This window comes from Diospyros lotus, chromosome 1 (genome assembly GCF_014633365.1).
Source record: "Diospyros lotus cultivar Yz01 chromosome 1, ASM1463336v1, whole genome shotgun sequence".
Lineage (NCBI taxonomy): Eukaryota > Viridiplantae > Streptophyta > Magnoliopsida > Ericales > Ebenaceae > Diospyros > Diospyros lotus.
In genome coordinates this window covers 50,128,445-50,143,983 of record NC_068338.1, presented here as the reverse complement: position 1 = coordinate 50,143,983, position 15,539 = coordinate 50,128,445, and the positions used below count along the sequence as shown (strand labels likewise).

Genomic DNA, 15,539 nt, shown 5'->3' with positions numbered 1-15,539 from the left:
AAAATAATTTGGTCCAATTTTAAAATAGTAAAGATATTTTACATAAATTTTAGAACGTGACAAGTCTACAATAATTTTATATAAAATTTCGAGATCAATAATGAATTTTTATTTAAATAAAAAATTCTATTATAAATTCAAAAATAATTTTAAAACTGAATTATAAATCATATCTGCTTTAACGTATACGTATAAAATGACTAAAATAACATTTATACTTCCGAACTTCTCTCGTTTAATTATTTGTGTCCCTGAACTTGGAGTGAGATGTATTGTGTCCCTTAAATTTCAATTTGAGGCCTATTATACTTCTCAAATTCCAAAATTCATGTGACATATACGTATGTGTTTAGATAAAATTTTATATTAATGCAATATATATGTTAAATATAAAAATAATTGTTAAATATATATATATATAGTGATGGGATGGGATGGCGATGATGGAGGCGACGACAGATGATGGTGATAGAGAAATTATGTATGATAAAATAATTATGTATAATTTATTAATATATATATTATATTAATATAAAATTTTGTCTAACTTAGATGCTTATCATGCCAAGTTTGAGATTTAAAGAATATAATAAATTTTAAATTAAAATTTGAGAAATTGAATCTAATTCCAAAATCAAGTTCAAGGGCAAAAATGATTAAACAGGAGAACTTCAGGAGCATGGATATGTTTTCAGCTCGTATAAAATCGAATTTATACATTTATCCAAATTGAATCTAAATTTTTGGAATTTGAATTTAAACCCTGGATGTCTCTCTCTTCACCGTAAGGGCTCGCTGAGGACCGTTATGTCAGTTGGAAGATTCCAGAACTGGGGCCCATGCAAGCCTGTCCGCCCGATCCCCTCTAAGTATCCACGTGGCATGACTCTGCTGCTCCGTTGGTTCCATCGAAAATTCTCATTTGACCGGTCTTCCCTTTTCTTTTTCAGCTCTCTCTCTCTCTCTCTCTCTCTCATGGGATTATCAAAGAACAAAACGCTGAAACTGAATGTAAAATCTCTCTCTCCATCTTTTTGCCTTCTCTCTACTCGAATTCGGTCTATCGGGGGCTTCGATCGTTTGTAACTTGTGAAGGTGAAATCTCGCACTCTTATCTGAGAATTAGGGTTTATTTTTCCGCCGATCTTGTCTGCTGCTTGTTCTCTCGTTGTATTCGATGCTTCGTTTGATTCCGAGGGAAATAAACAAAGAGGCTGTGAAGGAATAATTCGGATTAGTTGTTTAAAGTTGGCTTGATTCACCATGGAATGGGAATCTTGAATTTCAATTAAGTTGTTGTGTTGGAGTGCAAACGTGGTTCGATTGATTGATTCTTGTTTTCTATGATTCAGTGCGTTTAGTCTTTGACGGGAAGAATGAAAGTATAGACGAGTATATTTTTGGTTCTCAGGGAATTATTTGTTCTTGGTAGGAGTCAACCGAGGAAATATTTGATTGATTGGTATAGACCGCTTTCCTAAGTGTTGGCTATTTATCCTCTCTTTAGGACATTCGTTGAACTTGTATTTGTGGAGGGAAGAATGATCGAGGAGATACAAGAAAATAATGATTTTTTATTATTTGTTCTTTGTAGTGTTAAAAAATTAGACAGAGAAGAAGTTGAGTAGATTTTATCAAAAAGATCTCATTTGGTTGAATTTATCCACTAAAATTATGTATATAATCTATATTTCTTCCTCTGACATGAAAAAGTCCCAGCTTCAAGTATAGGTTAGTATCAGGTGATTGGAAAAAAAAATGACTTTCCAGTACTTCCTTCTAAAAGGATGATAATCTTACCGAGCCAACTGGAACAGCTGTATTAGTTTGTTAGTCTCTTATATTCCTGAGTAATAATACAATCAATACAAAGCATACTCCCCACTCCCTATATAAAAAAGAGAAGAAGTAATAGAGGGAGGATTTTTGTCTTAGCAGACAGTGGAGAAACTCACAAGGCAGGAGCCTCATAGCTAGGGAGGCCTTTTGGCAGCCACAGGATATGGTGAATTGAGTTGTTGACCTGATGATATTATTTCTTCAAGTGATAAGACAAATAAAACTAATGGTTATCAATCTCTGATGTAGGTTTGAGCATCCACTGAACGACAATTCTATTTGGCTAATTTGTGGATACTTGTGATCTTGGGTATCTGTTCAATGCCTTCAGCAGATTCGCCTCAGTGGCAAGAGAAGGCTAGTGATTTTTTTTCATCCTCAGGTGATCTATGATATGATGTATCCTGTACAAGTTGTATCTTATTTAACTTTTTCTATTGATAAGTATTCTTCTTGACCTTTTTATTTATTTAACTGTTTGGTAACTTATTTAATCAGGGGTGAAGCTTAAAGAAGCTGGGCAATCTGCAGGAACATTTGTGGGGGAGTTTGCAAAGGATGCAAAGGAGAATGTTGCTGATGTGGCAGGAAAAGTCGGGTCAGTGGTCAAAACTCGGTGGTCTCTCCTTCAGCAGCCATCCACCAGACATGCCATGCAGGAGCGTTTTATTTCTGCAGCTGCTACTACTAGCATGTTTTTAAGGAGAGGTTATTCAGGAACAAAGGAAAAGGTTGCAGTTGGAAAGACAAAAGTTGAAGAGGTACCCAAGCTATAAAAGTTGATTGGTACTTTCTGCACATATCCACCAAAAGTTGAACAGAAGGATGCAAACAGAAGGGAATGACCTCCCTATATATAAATTTGAGCACACTCCTTCCGACTATGGTTTTAGGAAGCTTTCCTCTTTGCCTAAATGGAAGGAAAAAGTGGAAGTGTGAGAAAAAGAAAGGAATAAGAATGGTTGCTGTTAGTTTAACATAGATTCTTAATTTCTTAAATCACCTTTGTTGAGCTTATCAAGGACAGGTGAATAAGTACAGTAACGAAGTTAATGTTGCTATTTGATGAAGTAAAATGCATAACAGTACACATTGGTTGTTATGTGCATTCAAAACTAGCTTGCTGTTTAAGATGTAAGCCACATATTTAAGTTGATAATTTTGGTTCAGGTAGCAAAGAAAACTGCACATAAAAGTAAGACTTTGTTAACTGATATTGAGAGATGGCAGAAGGTATGCATTCTCTCCTTTTCACCCGTTTCTTGCAGTTGCAAACTTAAAAAGTGCTTTCCTTTTGGTTTATACATTTGCTTATCAAAAAACTGAAAGCCGACCACATGTGTGGGGTAAAAGGCTTGTTGTGCTGTTGTTTATTAGAAAATAAAAGGAATTCTCATGCTTCTGTTCTGATTTTACAGGGAGTTGCGAGCATTGATGGTAAGTTACTTTTAACTTTGACAAATAATAGTAATATTAGTTAATATCAAGGTTTCAAGTCATAACTTCTTCTGCCTGTGACTATCAAATGCTTTGATTCGGAAAAGGAAGAATAACAAATAAGTAACAAAAACTGAAAGAGAACTATGTCGCTTAACATTTTACACGTTGTAAACTTTCATCATTCTTCAAGAATTCTGGTCATTATATTAGTCTCTCTTTGGAAAATGTGGAAAATAGTGAACTTTTATATAGTATTTTAAAAGATTCAAGGACAGGAAAAGAAAATGGGTATATCATAATCGGTGTTCTTGTAATTTCAAAAAATGCAATGAAATGGTTTGGTGAATGATTGCTTGATAACATGTTCATTGAAAGGGACGTATTTAATGGCATTAATAATGAGCTGATTTTACAATGCTTTTGAAGCATGAATCTTATTGAGAACAATTGTAAGATGTATCTATTTAGTATGTAATGTTAGTAATTAATTTTTTTTACCTTTTATTTTTTTGTTTTAAAACTAAATGGACTGGCTCATTGAGGACAACTTTGTCCTGCCCCCACTAGCCTGGCTCCTAGATTTGCCACTGATTTCACTTGGCTTAGATATCTTGTTTTTCTTTTCTTGCTTTAGCTAGTGTATATATATATATATATTTCTCCATCTTTTTTGGTTGAAGTTGTGGAGCCTAATTCGATTTATTACACCTATGCTGGGCTAGCATGGGGGTCTCGCTTGAATTCTTGTGTGTGCATAATTCTTGTAATTGTAAACTTCTCAAATTGTGAAAAACACCTAGTGTGAATGTGGACGTAGGCATTCTTTGCCGAACCACGTAAATTTGCCTTGTATGTGTGTGTGATTTTGTTCTAAGTTTTTTTATCACTTGATTCGTTCCCTAACTTTTTTATCCAGTCATTGGTATAAATTTTCATAAGCTCTTGACTTTGCTTCAATAACGGCCTCTTTTTGCTTCTTTTTTGGCCAAACTACACCTGTTTAGGTTTTCTTCATTACAATTTCATACTGAACAGAATGCGAAGTAAATAATTTGCACTTGCTTTATCAGCTAAATAATTGGGATATGCTGAATTTAAATGGTATTGTACTGTAGCACTTGCACACTGGAGGCTAGCAATGCCAAATTTGGTGGAATATAAACCATATGTTGCGCATTATGTAATTCAGCAAATATTGTTTTGGTGATTACTTGTGCTTCCAATTGCCAGTATTTGGTGTTCCAATTGAAGTTACAACTCAGCGGCAACAATCCAGCAGGCCTATTCCCCATATTCTTATCGCATGTGCAGATCATCTCATTTTATCAGGTACTTGGAAAAGGCTGATTAAAATATAGATTATTCCATCTTGATATTTTCTTTCAATGCTATTCATTTATATGTTCTTTGGGTCTAGGATTAAACACACCAGAGTTGTTCAAGTCTGAAGGAGACAAAAAGGTAATCCAGCAATTGATTTCATTATACAATCGAGGTAATTAAAATGCTTGACTTTGGGTTTGATTTTTCATATTTCTGTGTGATCTTGTTAATCAACTGTGATTCTACATTTTACAGATTCAAATGCATCATTACCAGAGGGTGTAAACCCCGTAGATGTTGCAGCTCTCACTAAGTGTTACCTTGCCAGTCTTCCTGAGCCATTAACCACATTTGAGTTATATAATGAAATCAGGGATGCTCGTTCAAGCATATATCTGATGAGAAATATATTGAAGAAGCTTCCTACTGTTAACTACATGACACTAGAATTAGTTACTGCACTACTGCTCCGAGTTAGCCAGAAATCACTTCTTAACAAGGCAGGCAACTTTCCTTATCTCCTCCAACATGTGGATGTATTATATATGTTTGACTATATCTTATGTTTTTCTTATTCTTCTTCTTTTTGGGGGGTGGGTGGGGTGGGGGGGGATGACAAACTGATGTGCTTTTAACAAGCAGTATTTAATTCTTTGAATGGGTTGAAAGAAATAAAGGGCGGGCAATTTTGATACGGGTTGATGTGGTATGAAGAGAGATGATTTCCTGAGACTTAATTGAGGACTGGAAATAACTAGAAATGGGAGTGTTTTGAACATGGCATAATTTAATTTTATTTACTTTTAGAGCATGGACATGACCCTCCTTGTTTTGGAAGGTTATGTATCAGCTTAGTAGTTGCATGTGAAGTAATACATGATTCTAGTTGTTTGTGTATGCATAAACTATCATTGTACCATTAGTTGGAGAAACAATACACTAATGTGGTCCAACATTTATTGCAGTATATAAATCGCGAAATTAATTTGATAGCATGCTTTCTAAGGCTTAGCTTTCCCTAGATAGTTTGCCTTACCTATATATTGGAGGTAAATCCTCTGTGTTTTGATCAAAATTTACAAGGAAGAAACTGACATCTGGTGGATTTACTCATTTAACTTCTAAAAAGAAAAGGAACAAAAACTTTTAGATTTTGTTAATACATAACTAACTACAATAACATGATATTTCCACAATTTGACTTCAATACCATATATAAATCGCCTCACCCATTGGATTGAAATTTGATTTTGAAATGTCAAGATGAGCTTTCTCCATAGGCTGCCCCATTTGAAGAAAACACTTATAATTTCTCATCATGGGTGGTGGCTTGCACTTCAGCATGGTACGGTGAAGTCAAAGATGTTAGCTATTGTCTTTATTGTGACAATTTTATTCATTTATTGAGGGTAGCTATTGTCCATTATTGCACAGAATATTATAATAACATTATTGCGAATAGATGCCCTTATTGCTTGTGTTATTTACAGATGGATGCTGGAAGCCTTGCCATGGAAATGGCCCCTATCATTATGTGGCAGAAGGGACGCAGACCTGAATATTTTAGACGGTTTTGCAATCAGCCTGCGAACAATGCTTCCAAGAAGATGGACCCAGCACCTAACTTCAATTCTTGGGACATGCTTGATGGTTAGTTATCCCCCGTTTTTCTTTCTGTCCTTCTAGTGCATGCTCTGTCTAAATAAACAGTTGTGTAGGAATTTGCAATTTTGCACTATAAAAAAATTGCTAGGCAATACTGCATGTCAGGAACCTAGTCCTAATTAATGTTTCCTTTGAAGATAGAAATGGAACTGAGGGAGAAATAAGAAGAATAATAGGGAGGATCAGACAAAAATGAGGGAGAAATTGACAGAAAGTAGGAGAAATAGAGAGAACAATAGGGCGAAATGAGGGACTTCAATAACTTTTTAACAATTCATGCCTAAACTCGGCACTGGGGATTATGGCTTTATATATAAAGCTAACCAACAAATTATACCAAGCGGTTACCACTCCTCCACTACCTACCCATTAGTCTATAACTGTCATTACTCCATAACTGTAAATAATATCCACTACTCCTAAAACATAACTGTAAATAATAACTAAATAAAGACATAACAATTAAAATAAAAAATAACTTCCTAATTCATTTAGGTCTTGATATTTCCCCCCCCCCCCCCCCCCTTTGAAATATTTCTTATCCCCAAGAAATCTCAGTAGCTTGACCAATATTCTTCATCCAATCCTAGTTTTCACTATCTGGTTCATCCTTCTCAAACTCTTGTTCCTTTCTCTCTTATTTTTCCCTTCCTTTTCTTTCTCCTTCTTGGCTTTATCTCATGGATGAAAGAGGAAGCAACATCTCTTTGTTTAACAAGTATTTCAGGCTCCATTGAAGTACCTCCTTTACTTACCTCAACTAAAACCATCACCAGAAACTGATCTATAACATCTGAAATGGCAGCAAAATTGTCATATTGTTCAGGATAAAAAATATTCAGAACAACAGTAATATATTCTCATGCTGGAATGGTCTTAACCTTCTTGATGCCTTATTTAACCAAAGCTATGGACTCCTAAGCCTTCTCTGGAGCCAAAGGCAAAGAAACAATATTCTTAGGAGTTTTGTTTTCAGAACTATTTGTCTCTTTCTCAATCTCAAGGTATTCTCCATTAACTTCTTTCAATCTTGATGATTAATTGTTTGAATCAATCAGCTCATGATCAAAACTTCCGAGACAGCCATCTTGAGCATCTTCTTCAAAAACTTCATTTTTAAGGAGTTGTTCCTCTAGATCTACTTTCTGAACATCCTTGGCCTTTCTTTGAGTAATAGAATCAGAATATTCCTTAGAAAATAATTATGCTGGAAGACTAACCTAATATCGTTTGGCTATCATAATCATGAGTTCGTCCAATTTCATTTCAAATCTATCCATAGAAGCTTCAAAAAAACTAGAAACTGCTGGTAACCATCAGCCATGGATAAATTGCTGCTCTGATAACAAATGTCAAGACCCTGCTCTCTGATAACATTTGTTATATATCTCATAACAAATGTTTGATTTTTTGGTAGCCATCAGCCATGGATAAATTCCAAAAAAACTAGATTTGAGGCCAAGAAACTGCTGGTCTAATAACAAATGTCAGGACCCTACGAAAATAGAAATGGAATTGAGGGAGAAATAGGAAGAATAGTAAGGCAAATCAAACAGAATAATAGGGAGAATCAAACATAAATGAGGGAGAATTTGACAAAAAGTAGAGAGAAATAAAGAGAACAATAGGGGGAAATGGGGGACTTCAATAACTTCTTAACAATTCATGCCTAAACTCGGCTGTGGGTTATGGCACATATTATACCAAACAGTTACCATTCCTCCACTACCTACCCATTACTTTATAACTACCATTATTTCATAACTGTAAATTAACTTTAAATAATTCCCACTACTCCTAAAACATAACTGTAAATAATAACTAAATAAAGGCATAACAACTTAAATAAAAAATAACGTTCTAATTTATTTAGGTCGTGACACTACATTTCGGCATCTGGTATATGATCTCAACACCACCCCCCCCCCCCCCCCCCCCCCCCCCGCGGCGGGGGGCGGCGAAGAAGTGCTACATAAACCCCGTTTTGTTAAAGATTGTACGTGAGCCTCCTTTGTTCTTTCGAAGGAGTAGAAGTATGGAGAGAGAGAGGGACGAAGTTACCAAAACTATAAGAGAGACAAAGAAATATGTGGGCCCCATATGGTCATTATTTGCAAAATCTTTTTCTCATGTCGTTTTAACCTTCATTACAAATTCTACCTATTAGGTTTCAACTTCCTGACTTTGCCATCCTTCCAGAATCCGAACTCTCCTTGTCCCTTATTCTTTAGGAAGAAAATTGCAGAAACCTTTAGTATAGATTCAATCATAGATGATTTTGCTTCTGAGAAAGAGTGTAGAGTACAATTAAGTACAATAAATTTAATATAATTTAAATAATTATTTATAAAATTATTTTGTTATCCAAATTTTGTTGAAGCCCCCCCCCCCCCCCCCCCCCCCAAAAAAAAAAAAAAAACACTGTTTTTGGTTCCGCCCTGCTTCGGTAGCCATTCTTTTGGCTTAAATTTTATTCACTCATTCTTCTGATTTTCTCAGTCTTGGAGATGCCCAGCGAACATATTTTTATTCACATTTTCAGCTAAGAACATTTCTGGAAATTAACGATTCTTATTTTATTTAATCCTCTGATATGTTGTGCCTGTAGAAGAAGGTGAAGATGCAGATGCATCCTCTCCCATTCCTTTGGATGATGGCTTGCCAGTCGACTTCGGTGCAATCGAGGTTGTTCAATGCTTGATCGAACATCACAATGCAATTTTCACAGATGCCAATGAGACTGTCTGGAGGTGAGTTTGAGGTATCCTCTTCTGTCATTTAGCAAGGGAATCATTGAGTTGGACGCTAATAATGTCACAAGGTGTGACTCCAAATTTTCTGGTGGTCGTCGTTGCCCAGTGACGGATGTAAATTTCTTCACCAGATTCGGGTGATTTTTTGTGGGTGTGGGTGTAAATTTTTGGAGTTAATATTGCTGATTTAGACCTGTAAAAGTAATATTCTTCCTCCATTTTGACTAGGCTCTTCTTAATAGTTCTTCATGTGAATAATTTGGGTAATGAATATCTACTGAATGGTTTGCTTGGGAACATTTGTTTGCCGAATAGAATTTGATTAGCTGGGATGAGTTTGTGCAATTTCCTACTAGAAGGGCTCTGCAACATTGTGTTTTTGGATTTCTTCCTCAAACCTGGTTGTGCTTGCCATATATAGAGGAAATAATTAATACGAACCCCATTAATTAATGGATAACAAAATGCCCCTGCCACTCTCTTGTTATATACAAATTACCAGGTTTTTGTGAAACAAAAAAGGGGTTTTCAAGACAAGAAATTTCTCATTTTATCGCTTTTGTACTTAATCTTTACTTTATTTTGTTCAAAGATTGCTTCCATAATGAATCTGTGACTTGGTACAAAAATAATTTTATTATTGTTACAACCTTCAACATGTGAACCAATAAGAAACAGCGTATTGTGGGGTTTCTGTTTAAATTTATTTGTTTATTACTCTTTAATAAATTTATTTATTTACATATGGTGGTTTTTCTATTGCAACAATTCATTCGGAATAAATGTGCATGAATAGTGAATACTTTGTTAGATAGCTCCGTGTGGTATGTTTTGACAGTATCTTTGCGTTGAAACTTACTAGTTTTCCATTGTATTATAGAGAAAGAGGAGTTTACTTATTTATTTTTTTTGGCAAACGTGTTCTCATTTATCACAAAAGGATTTGAGGACAAATTAATGAAATTTATCATATAAAAAACCGATTCACATTGAAAAAAAATGTTACTTACACGTCTTTGTTGATATTTTATTAATTAATTATCAATCTATCTCTCACTTAAACTTTAATTTACAATTATCAATATATCTCTCACTTAAATTCTAATTTATAATTACCATTATCCTTTCATTATTAAAGCATTATTATAGATTATAAATTAGAATTTAATAGGAGAGTATATTAGTAATTAATTAATGGGGGTGTCAAACTTTACATTGTTAATTGTTAAACTTTACATTTTGTAATAAATTAGTCAATATATTTTAATTTTTGTTGCTAATGTCACTAAATTTTAATTTTTGTTATAATTTAATCTCTCTCTTAATTTTAAATCAAATTTTGTTAACAAAAAAATATTGTATACATTAATATAAAGTTTAAAATCACTTGATCGTGTGGGTTCATGTTAATTTTATAATAATAAATTATTTTTAAATTAATATCATTATAGTTTTTATTAGCAACTAAATTATAATAAGAATTAAAATATATGATTACAGTAATAAAAATTACAATGTAATGATGAAAAATAAAATAAAATAAAATAAATATACTTCTAAAGCATAATAATAATTATTAATAACAACACGCGGACAATGCCATGGGTAAATCTAAAACCTAAATGATAAGAAATCTTCGTAAAAATAACGTGGAATTTGGACGGGTTGGTGAACACTGAGCAATGATCATTCTCTTTTACATCGCATCTCTGATCCGAAGGCCAGAGGAATCGAACGGTTTCTTCATTTCCATTCTTAACAATGGGAACTTCCGTCGCCGCCAAAAGCCTTCTCGTCAAAACTCTCGTCTTATTCACACTAGCGTCCATGGTAATAGCATTCACCATCTCTACCCCTCTGGTGTTCTTCAATTGCGGCCAGTTTATTCACTTTGATTGATTTGTGCATACTTTGTTCCGTGCTTATGGGTCTCTGAGAACTCTTCAATTCTCTTGAAATCTTTGGAGGAACTGCTCCTATTCCCTATTAGACATATCTAAATCATCGGAGTGTCGCCAGACTCCAGCGCCTTATGTTTTGGGTTGTTCTGGTTTTCTGGGAATATGATTTTCCCAGTTGGAAGTTTTCTAGTACCAATTACTGTATTTTAATCATCTATCTGCTTCTCGTGTTTCTTCGTCACTCTATCTATGTGTGTTTTAAGTAGCCATTGGGACAAGAGCTTGGGAATTCAGGGAAGTTCCCTCTAGTTGTGAGCACCTGGCCTTTCTTGGAGGCTGTTAGAGCTGCTTGGAGGTCTGTGAAAGCTGGATCTACTGCAATTGATGCGGTTGTGGAGGGTTGCTCGGCGTGTGAGGAACTGAGATGCGATGGTACAGGTGGGAACAGGATGCCACTTGTATATATGCCTTAATATCATTTGAGTAATTCTCTTCTGTTTCACTTCTTTGTTTTGCCTTTTGTTTCGTTGGATTGCTTATATTAGCTTTCTTTACGTAAATAGAGCTTTTACAATATGGTTTTTAATTCCATGGTGAAGAAATATTGGTAGCCCATATTTTCTTCGTTCGCTGACATTCTCTCTTATCCAAGAGTATTGAATAAATTGATTTTCTTCTTGTTCAACCAAGGATCATTTGCACCCAGGGAAAAAAAAAATAGCTTGTTATTGTTTGTTGGTTTGGATATATATATAATGCATGCATTGGTGAAATCTAGGAAGAATAGCTTCCTTCTATGAGTAAAAGAGTCAAATTGTCAGAGCTTATTTCAGATAAACCTTTAAGAAAAGATAAAATTTTGTTGGACATATGGTTAACTGCCGTTACTTTTTAATATTTTTTCATAAATACTGTTTCTTTTATTATTTAGAAAGTATTTCTTTTGGGTTGGCAGTATGGTGACAAATTGGGGTAGATATTGCATCATTATGCAAGGCTGCTTTTCATTTTGACAGCTAGCTTTTGAGAACTTGAGAGATCATGTTAAAGATGGATAACTGATGGAACTCCTTGACAATACATGGGCAGGCAGGTTCATTTGGAGATATGAGTTTCCAATTTCCTTAAAAGAATAGATAAAAATAAAAAAAAAAAAGAAATCAATGCTTTAAGGAGGATATGAATGGACATTTTTACAGATCTGATAAAAAAGAAATCAATGCTTTAAGGATTGTTGAGCTAGAATTTATGCAACCAACTCCACCTAGTGGGATTAAGGCTTGATATGTTGTTATATTAGAGATTTTCAAGACAATTTTTGACTTGCACTCAACTTTAACATCTTAACTAGGCTCATTTGTTATGATGATGATGTTGTGTTAATGCTGTCAAATCGTGGCAGGCAACTGTTAATCAGATTTAACATAATCCAATAGGAGTTGTTTAGCTAATTTACTCATTAAAAATTGATACATTTTCCTCTAGCAGTTTATGCTGCGCTGCTTTCTGTAAAATGTGTAGGATGTTTCTGGAAGGAATACTTGAATAGCACTTTCGAAGTACAATCAGACCATCTATTGTCTGTTTGGAATATCAATTCAGATGACATAATTTTGGTTTCTGTTAGGAAGACTTTAAAAGTTAAAACTACTAATTCACGGAAAGACATAAAAGATTTTATCTGGTGACTAAATATTACTGAAACTTGCATTACTTACAGGAGTGCTATTTGTAAGATAACTTCCGTTTTCTAGGTTCATAATAGAAACTTTTCTGAACTGGTAGTGCTTACCATTGACAATTACTTGTAACCATCATACAGTTGGGCCTGGTGGAAGTCCAGATGAGAACGGGGAAACTACAATTGATGCTCTGGTCATGAATGGGGTAACAACTACATCATATTCAATTGATTAACTTTGCTACTAAAATGTCTAAAAATGACAATCTGTCTTGGGTCTGCTAAGGACATGTGTAGGCTACAATGGAGGTTGGAGCTGTTGCTGCCATGAGGTATGTTAAAGATGGTATCATGGCTGCAAGGCTAGTAATGCAACATACTAAACATACCATGTTAGTTGGAGAGCAGGCCTCTGCATTTGCAATTTCCATGGGTCTTCCTGGACCCACAAATCTTAGTTCAACAGAATCACTCGAAAAGTGGATTATATGGAAAGCCAATGCGTGTCAGCCTAATTTTAGGAAAAATGTTCTACCAGCTGATGGCTGTGGTCCTTATCATCCAAAGGGAAATGTGAAGCTAGCTCAGAACAATTGTTTGATGGACAATGTAGCAGAATCTGTAACATTGGGATCATCTCATGTAGACCGCCACAACCATGATACCATATCCATGGCTGTTATTGATAAAGTAAGTCTATGGTCACAGGCAGGCTTCATTTGAAATTTACTAATCTCTTTGAAGTTTAGCCTTCCATTAGAGTAAATTTCTTCTTATTTTCAGATGGGACATATTGCTGTTGGTACATCAACTAATGGAGCCACTTTTAAGATCCCTGGCAGGTAATTAGCAGTCTAATATCAGATTTCGAAGTTAGCAGTAATTCTGCAAAGAAATTACATTGTTGATTCTCAAAGGTTAGAGTAGTTACTAGGTTGCTATAGTCATCATGCAACACAAGAGTTCTAACTGATGGAGTTGCTTTGGTGAGAGGGGGAGGCTCAAATCTGTGTATGATTTAGGCCTTTAAGGTTGTTATTTACTTATTTGTTTATTATTATTTTGGTTTTTTTTTTTTTTTTTTTTTGGGGGGGGGGGGGGGTGTGTGGAACAGGTAGGTCAATGTGCCAATAAGAGATAGGATCTTCATATAATGGACTTAGAAAAGTCCATTTAATGGTCATTATATTGATGTTTTGGTTGAAAAGGTATCATAAGGTAAGGTAAGGTTGTATAGTGATATAGCAACATGGTAGAACTACCTAAGCAACTAAAAAAATGTATAGATGGAAGGAAAAAACAAGAAGTAACTCAATACTGTGGCATTTATGGTTAGAGAGATAGATATAAGGCGTGAACAAGAATGATGGGCGGCGTGAACAAGAATGATGAGCTAATTTAGCTGTGATAAGATTGCATATGGTAGGTGTCAGTTTCAGAGAGAGAAACTTTGGTACTTGTTAGTTGTTATCCATGTATTGTGGTTGCAAATTGATGTGCCTATGGCAACTAGTTGCTTTTAATCTTTATTTTTCATTTCATAGATACAAACCTTGGCAAAGTAAAATATTGAAAGAATTTTTTATTCAAGACATTTTGCTACTCTTTTCTTACATTTTTTTTCTGGTTTATTATTGGTATTTTTTAGTGTGCGTGTGTAGAGCAATCAAACCTTGTAAATGAATACTTGTAAAAAAAAAAAAAAAAATCATCCAAGTGAATGAACAAATTTACACGGCTACATCTTTACTTAAGGGAATATAGTGAAAGGAATATTTCTGAAGATGGTTCTGTATTAAATTTAATCATCTATTATTCATCCTGGACGTATAGGCATTTATGTTCTTTTATATGATGAAAGAAATCTTTTGCTGGACTAGGGTTGGCGATGGACCAATTGCAGGCTCTTCAGCTTATGCAGATGATGAAGTTGGAGCATGTGGTGCTACTGGAGATGGTGATATCATGATGCGCTTCCTTCCATGGTAATTTGTTGACCTCGTATGCTCTTGCAATTCAATGTTAAAGTCCAACTCTGTTCAAAGATGATGAACCTTTTGAATTTAGACTGCAATGTTGCCTAGCGATTCAAATGTCCTTGTTCTAGCAAAGCTGTTGTTGTGTGGCCCCCTTATTCATCTGATTCATGTCCACGATGTCCTTTCAGTTACCAGGTTGTTGAGAGCATGAGGCTCGGTATGGAACCTGGGCTTGCTGCCAAGGATGCCATTTTGCGAATTGCAAGAAAATATCCCGACTTTGTTGGAGCCATATTTGCAGTAAACAGATATGGCAAGCATGCTGGTGCTTGCCATGGCTGGACATTTCAGTACTCTGTGAGAAGCCCAGAAATGGAGGATGTTGAAATATTTACTGTGACCCCTTGAAATTTCAGCTGCCTGCAGAGTTGCAAGTATGAAGCTACTCTCTTCATGTGTTAAAATGAGTCCGTGTGTGATGTAGTTTGAGGACAATGAAATTGTTTCAAGTTTGGAACTCAAAGGAGAACTCATTATGTTTCACATTTTTATATCTATATTCAAGTTAGGCGTTACGGGTCGAATAGATACTAGATTCTAGAACGTTCTGAATCAAATTCAGATTTAATTCTAATGTTTTGGATTCAGTTGACATTAAGTCAAGTTCAGGTTAAATCATCAAGTTTGTGGACTCAATGCAATCCCAATTATAAATAATATGAAAACCCCGTTGTGTAATAATATATTTTTGTTTGTATAGCTTTGCTTGCTATTTTCTTTTCTTTTTTTTTTATAATTTATGTTAAAACTAGATTTATAGATTCTAACATAACATTAACGGGACATAAGTTTTGGGTAATAAAATTCTGATAGGATTATATAAATTTTAGAACGAGGGATATAAATTTAGGGCTAATAGCACAAAAAATATTTACATTTTTTGTGTTTTTACAATTTA

The 15,539-nt window shown here is 34.7% G+C and overlaps 2 protein-coding genes across 7 annotated transcripts; both read left to right on the top strand.

Annotated features, from left to right (window-relative positions):
• The first annotated feature begins 933 nt into the window (after positions 1-933).
• Positions 934-9,372, top strand: LOC127789490 (uncharacterized Rho GTPase-activating protein At5g61530). 2 transcript variants are annotated; one of them, XM_052318375.1, is made up of 11 exons: positions 934-1,095; positions 1,939-2,005; positions 2,089-2,221; positions 2,338-2,600; positions 3,010-3,072; positions 3,258-3,276; positions 4,510-4,608; positions 4,697-4,774; positions 4,858-5,102; positions 6,093-6,252; positions 8,876-9,372. In XM_052318375.1, exons 3-11 carry the CDS (start codon positions 2,161-2,163, stop codon positions 9,019-9,021), a joined length of 1,134 nt encoding a protein of 377 aa, XP_052174335.1. In that variant the 5' UTR covers positions 934-1,095; positions 1,939-2,005; positions 2,089-2,160; the 3' UTR covers positions 9,022-9,372. The 2 variants fall into 2 exon arrangements, with proteins under 2 accessions (XP_052174335.1, XP_052174330.1); XM_052318370.1 differs by lacking the exon at positions 1,939-2,005 and having other exon boundaries at positions 935-1,095.
• A 1,279-nt stretch (positions 9,373-10,651) lies between these two features.
• LOC127789539 (probable isoaspartyl peptidase/L-asparaginase 3) lies at positions 10,652-15,263 on the top strand. Of its 5 annotated transcripts, none has more exons than XM_052318438.1 (7): positions 10,652-10,850; positions 11,188-11,359; positions 12,744-12,808; positions 12,900-13,292; positions 13,386-13,444; positions 14,483-14,587; positions 14,770-15,263. In XM_052318438.1, exons 1-7 carry the CDS (start codon positions 10,782-10,784, stop codon positions 14,987-14,989), a joined length of 1,083 nt encoding a protein of 360 aa, XP_052174398.1. In that variant the 5' UTR covers positions 10,652-10,781; the 3' UTR covers positions 14,990-15,263. The 5 variants fall into 5 exon arrangements, with proteins under 5 accessions (XP_052174398.1, XP_052174421.1, XP_052174414.1 ...); XM_052318448.1 differs by having other exon boundaries at positions 10,702-10,850; positions 11,185-11,359; XM_052318461.1 differs by having other exon boundaries at positions 10,691-11,359; positions 12,889-13,292.
• Positions 15,264-15,539: the final 276 nt, after the last annotated feature.

What these genes read in the sequence shown, in the direction of transcription:
- LOC127789490 (XM_052318375.1), top strand. Translation starts at nt 2,161, where the DNA reads ATGCCTTCAGCAGATTCGCCTCAGTGGCAAGAGAAGGCTAGTGATTTT. An exon ending in GAAAGACAAAAGTTGAAGAG is followed by an intron (nt 2,601 to 3,009) that starts GTACCCAAGCTA and finishes ATTTTGGTTCAG; the next exon opens with GTAGCAAAGAAAACTGCACA. An exon ending in AGATCATCTCATTTTATCAG is followed by an intron (nt 4,609 to 4,696) that starts GTACTTGGAAAA and finishes CTTTGGGTCTAG; the next exon opens with GATTAAACACACCAGAGTTG.
- LOC127789539 (XM_052318438.1), top strand. Translation starts at nt 10,782, where the DNA reads ATGGGAACTTCCGTCGCCGCCAAAAGCCTTCTCGTCAAAACTCTCGTC. An exon ending in TATTCACACTAGCGTCCATG is followed by an intron (nt 10,851 to 11,187) that starts GTAATAGCATTC and finishes TGTTTTAAGTAG; the next exon opens with CCATTGGGACAAGAGCTTGG. An exon ending in ATGCTCTGGTCATGAATGGG is followed by an intron (nt 12,809 to 12,899) that starts GTAACAACTACA and finishes GGACATGTGTAG; the next exon opens with GCTACAATGGAGGTTGGAGC.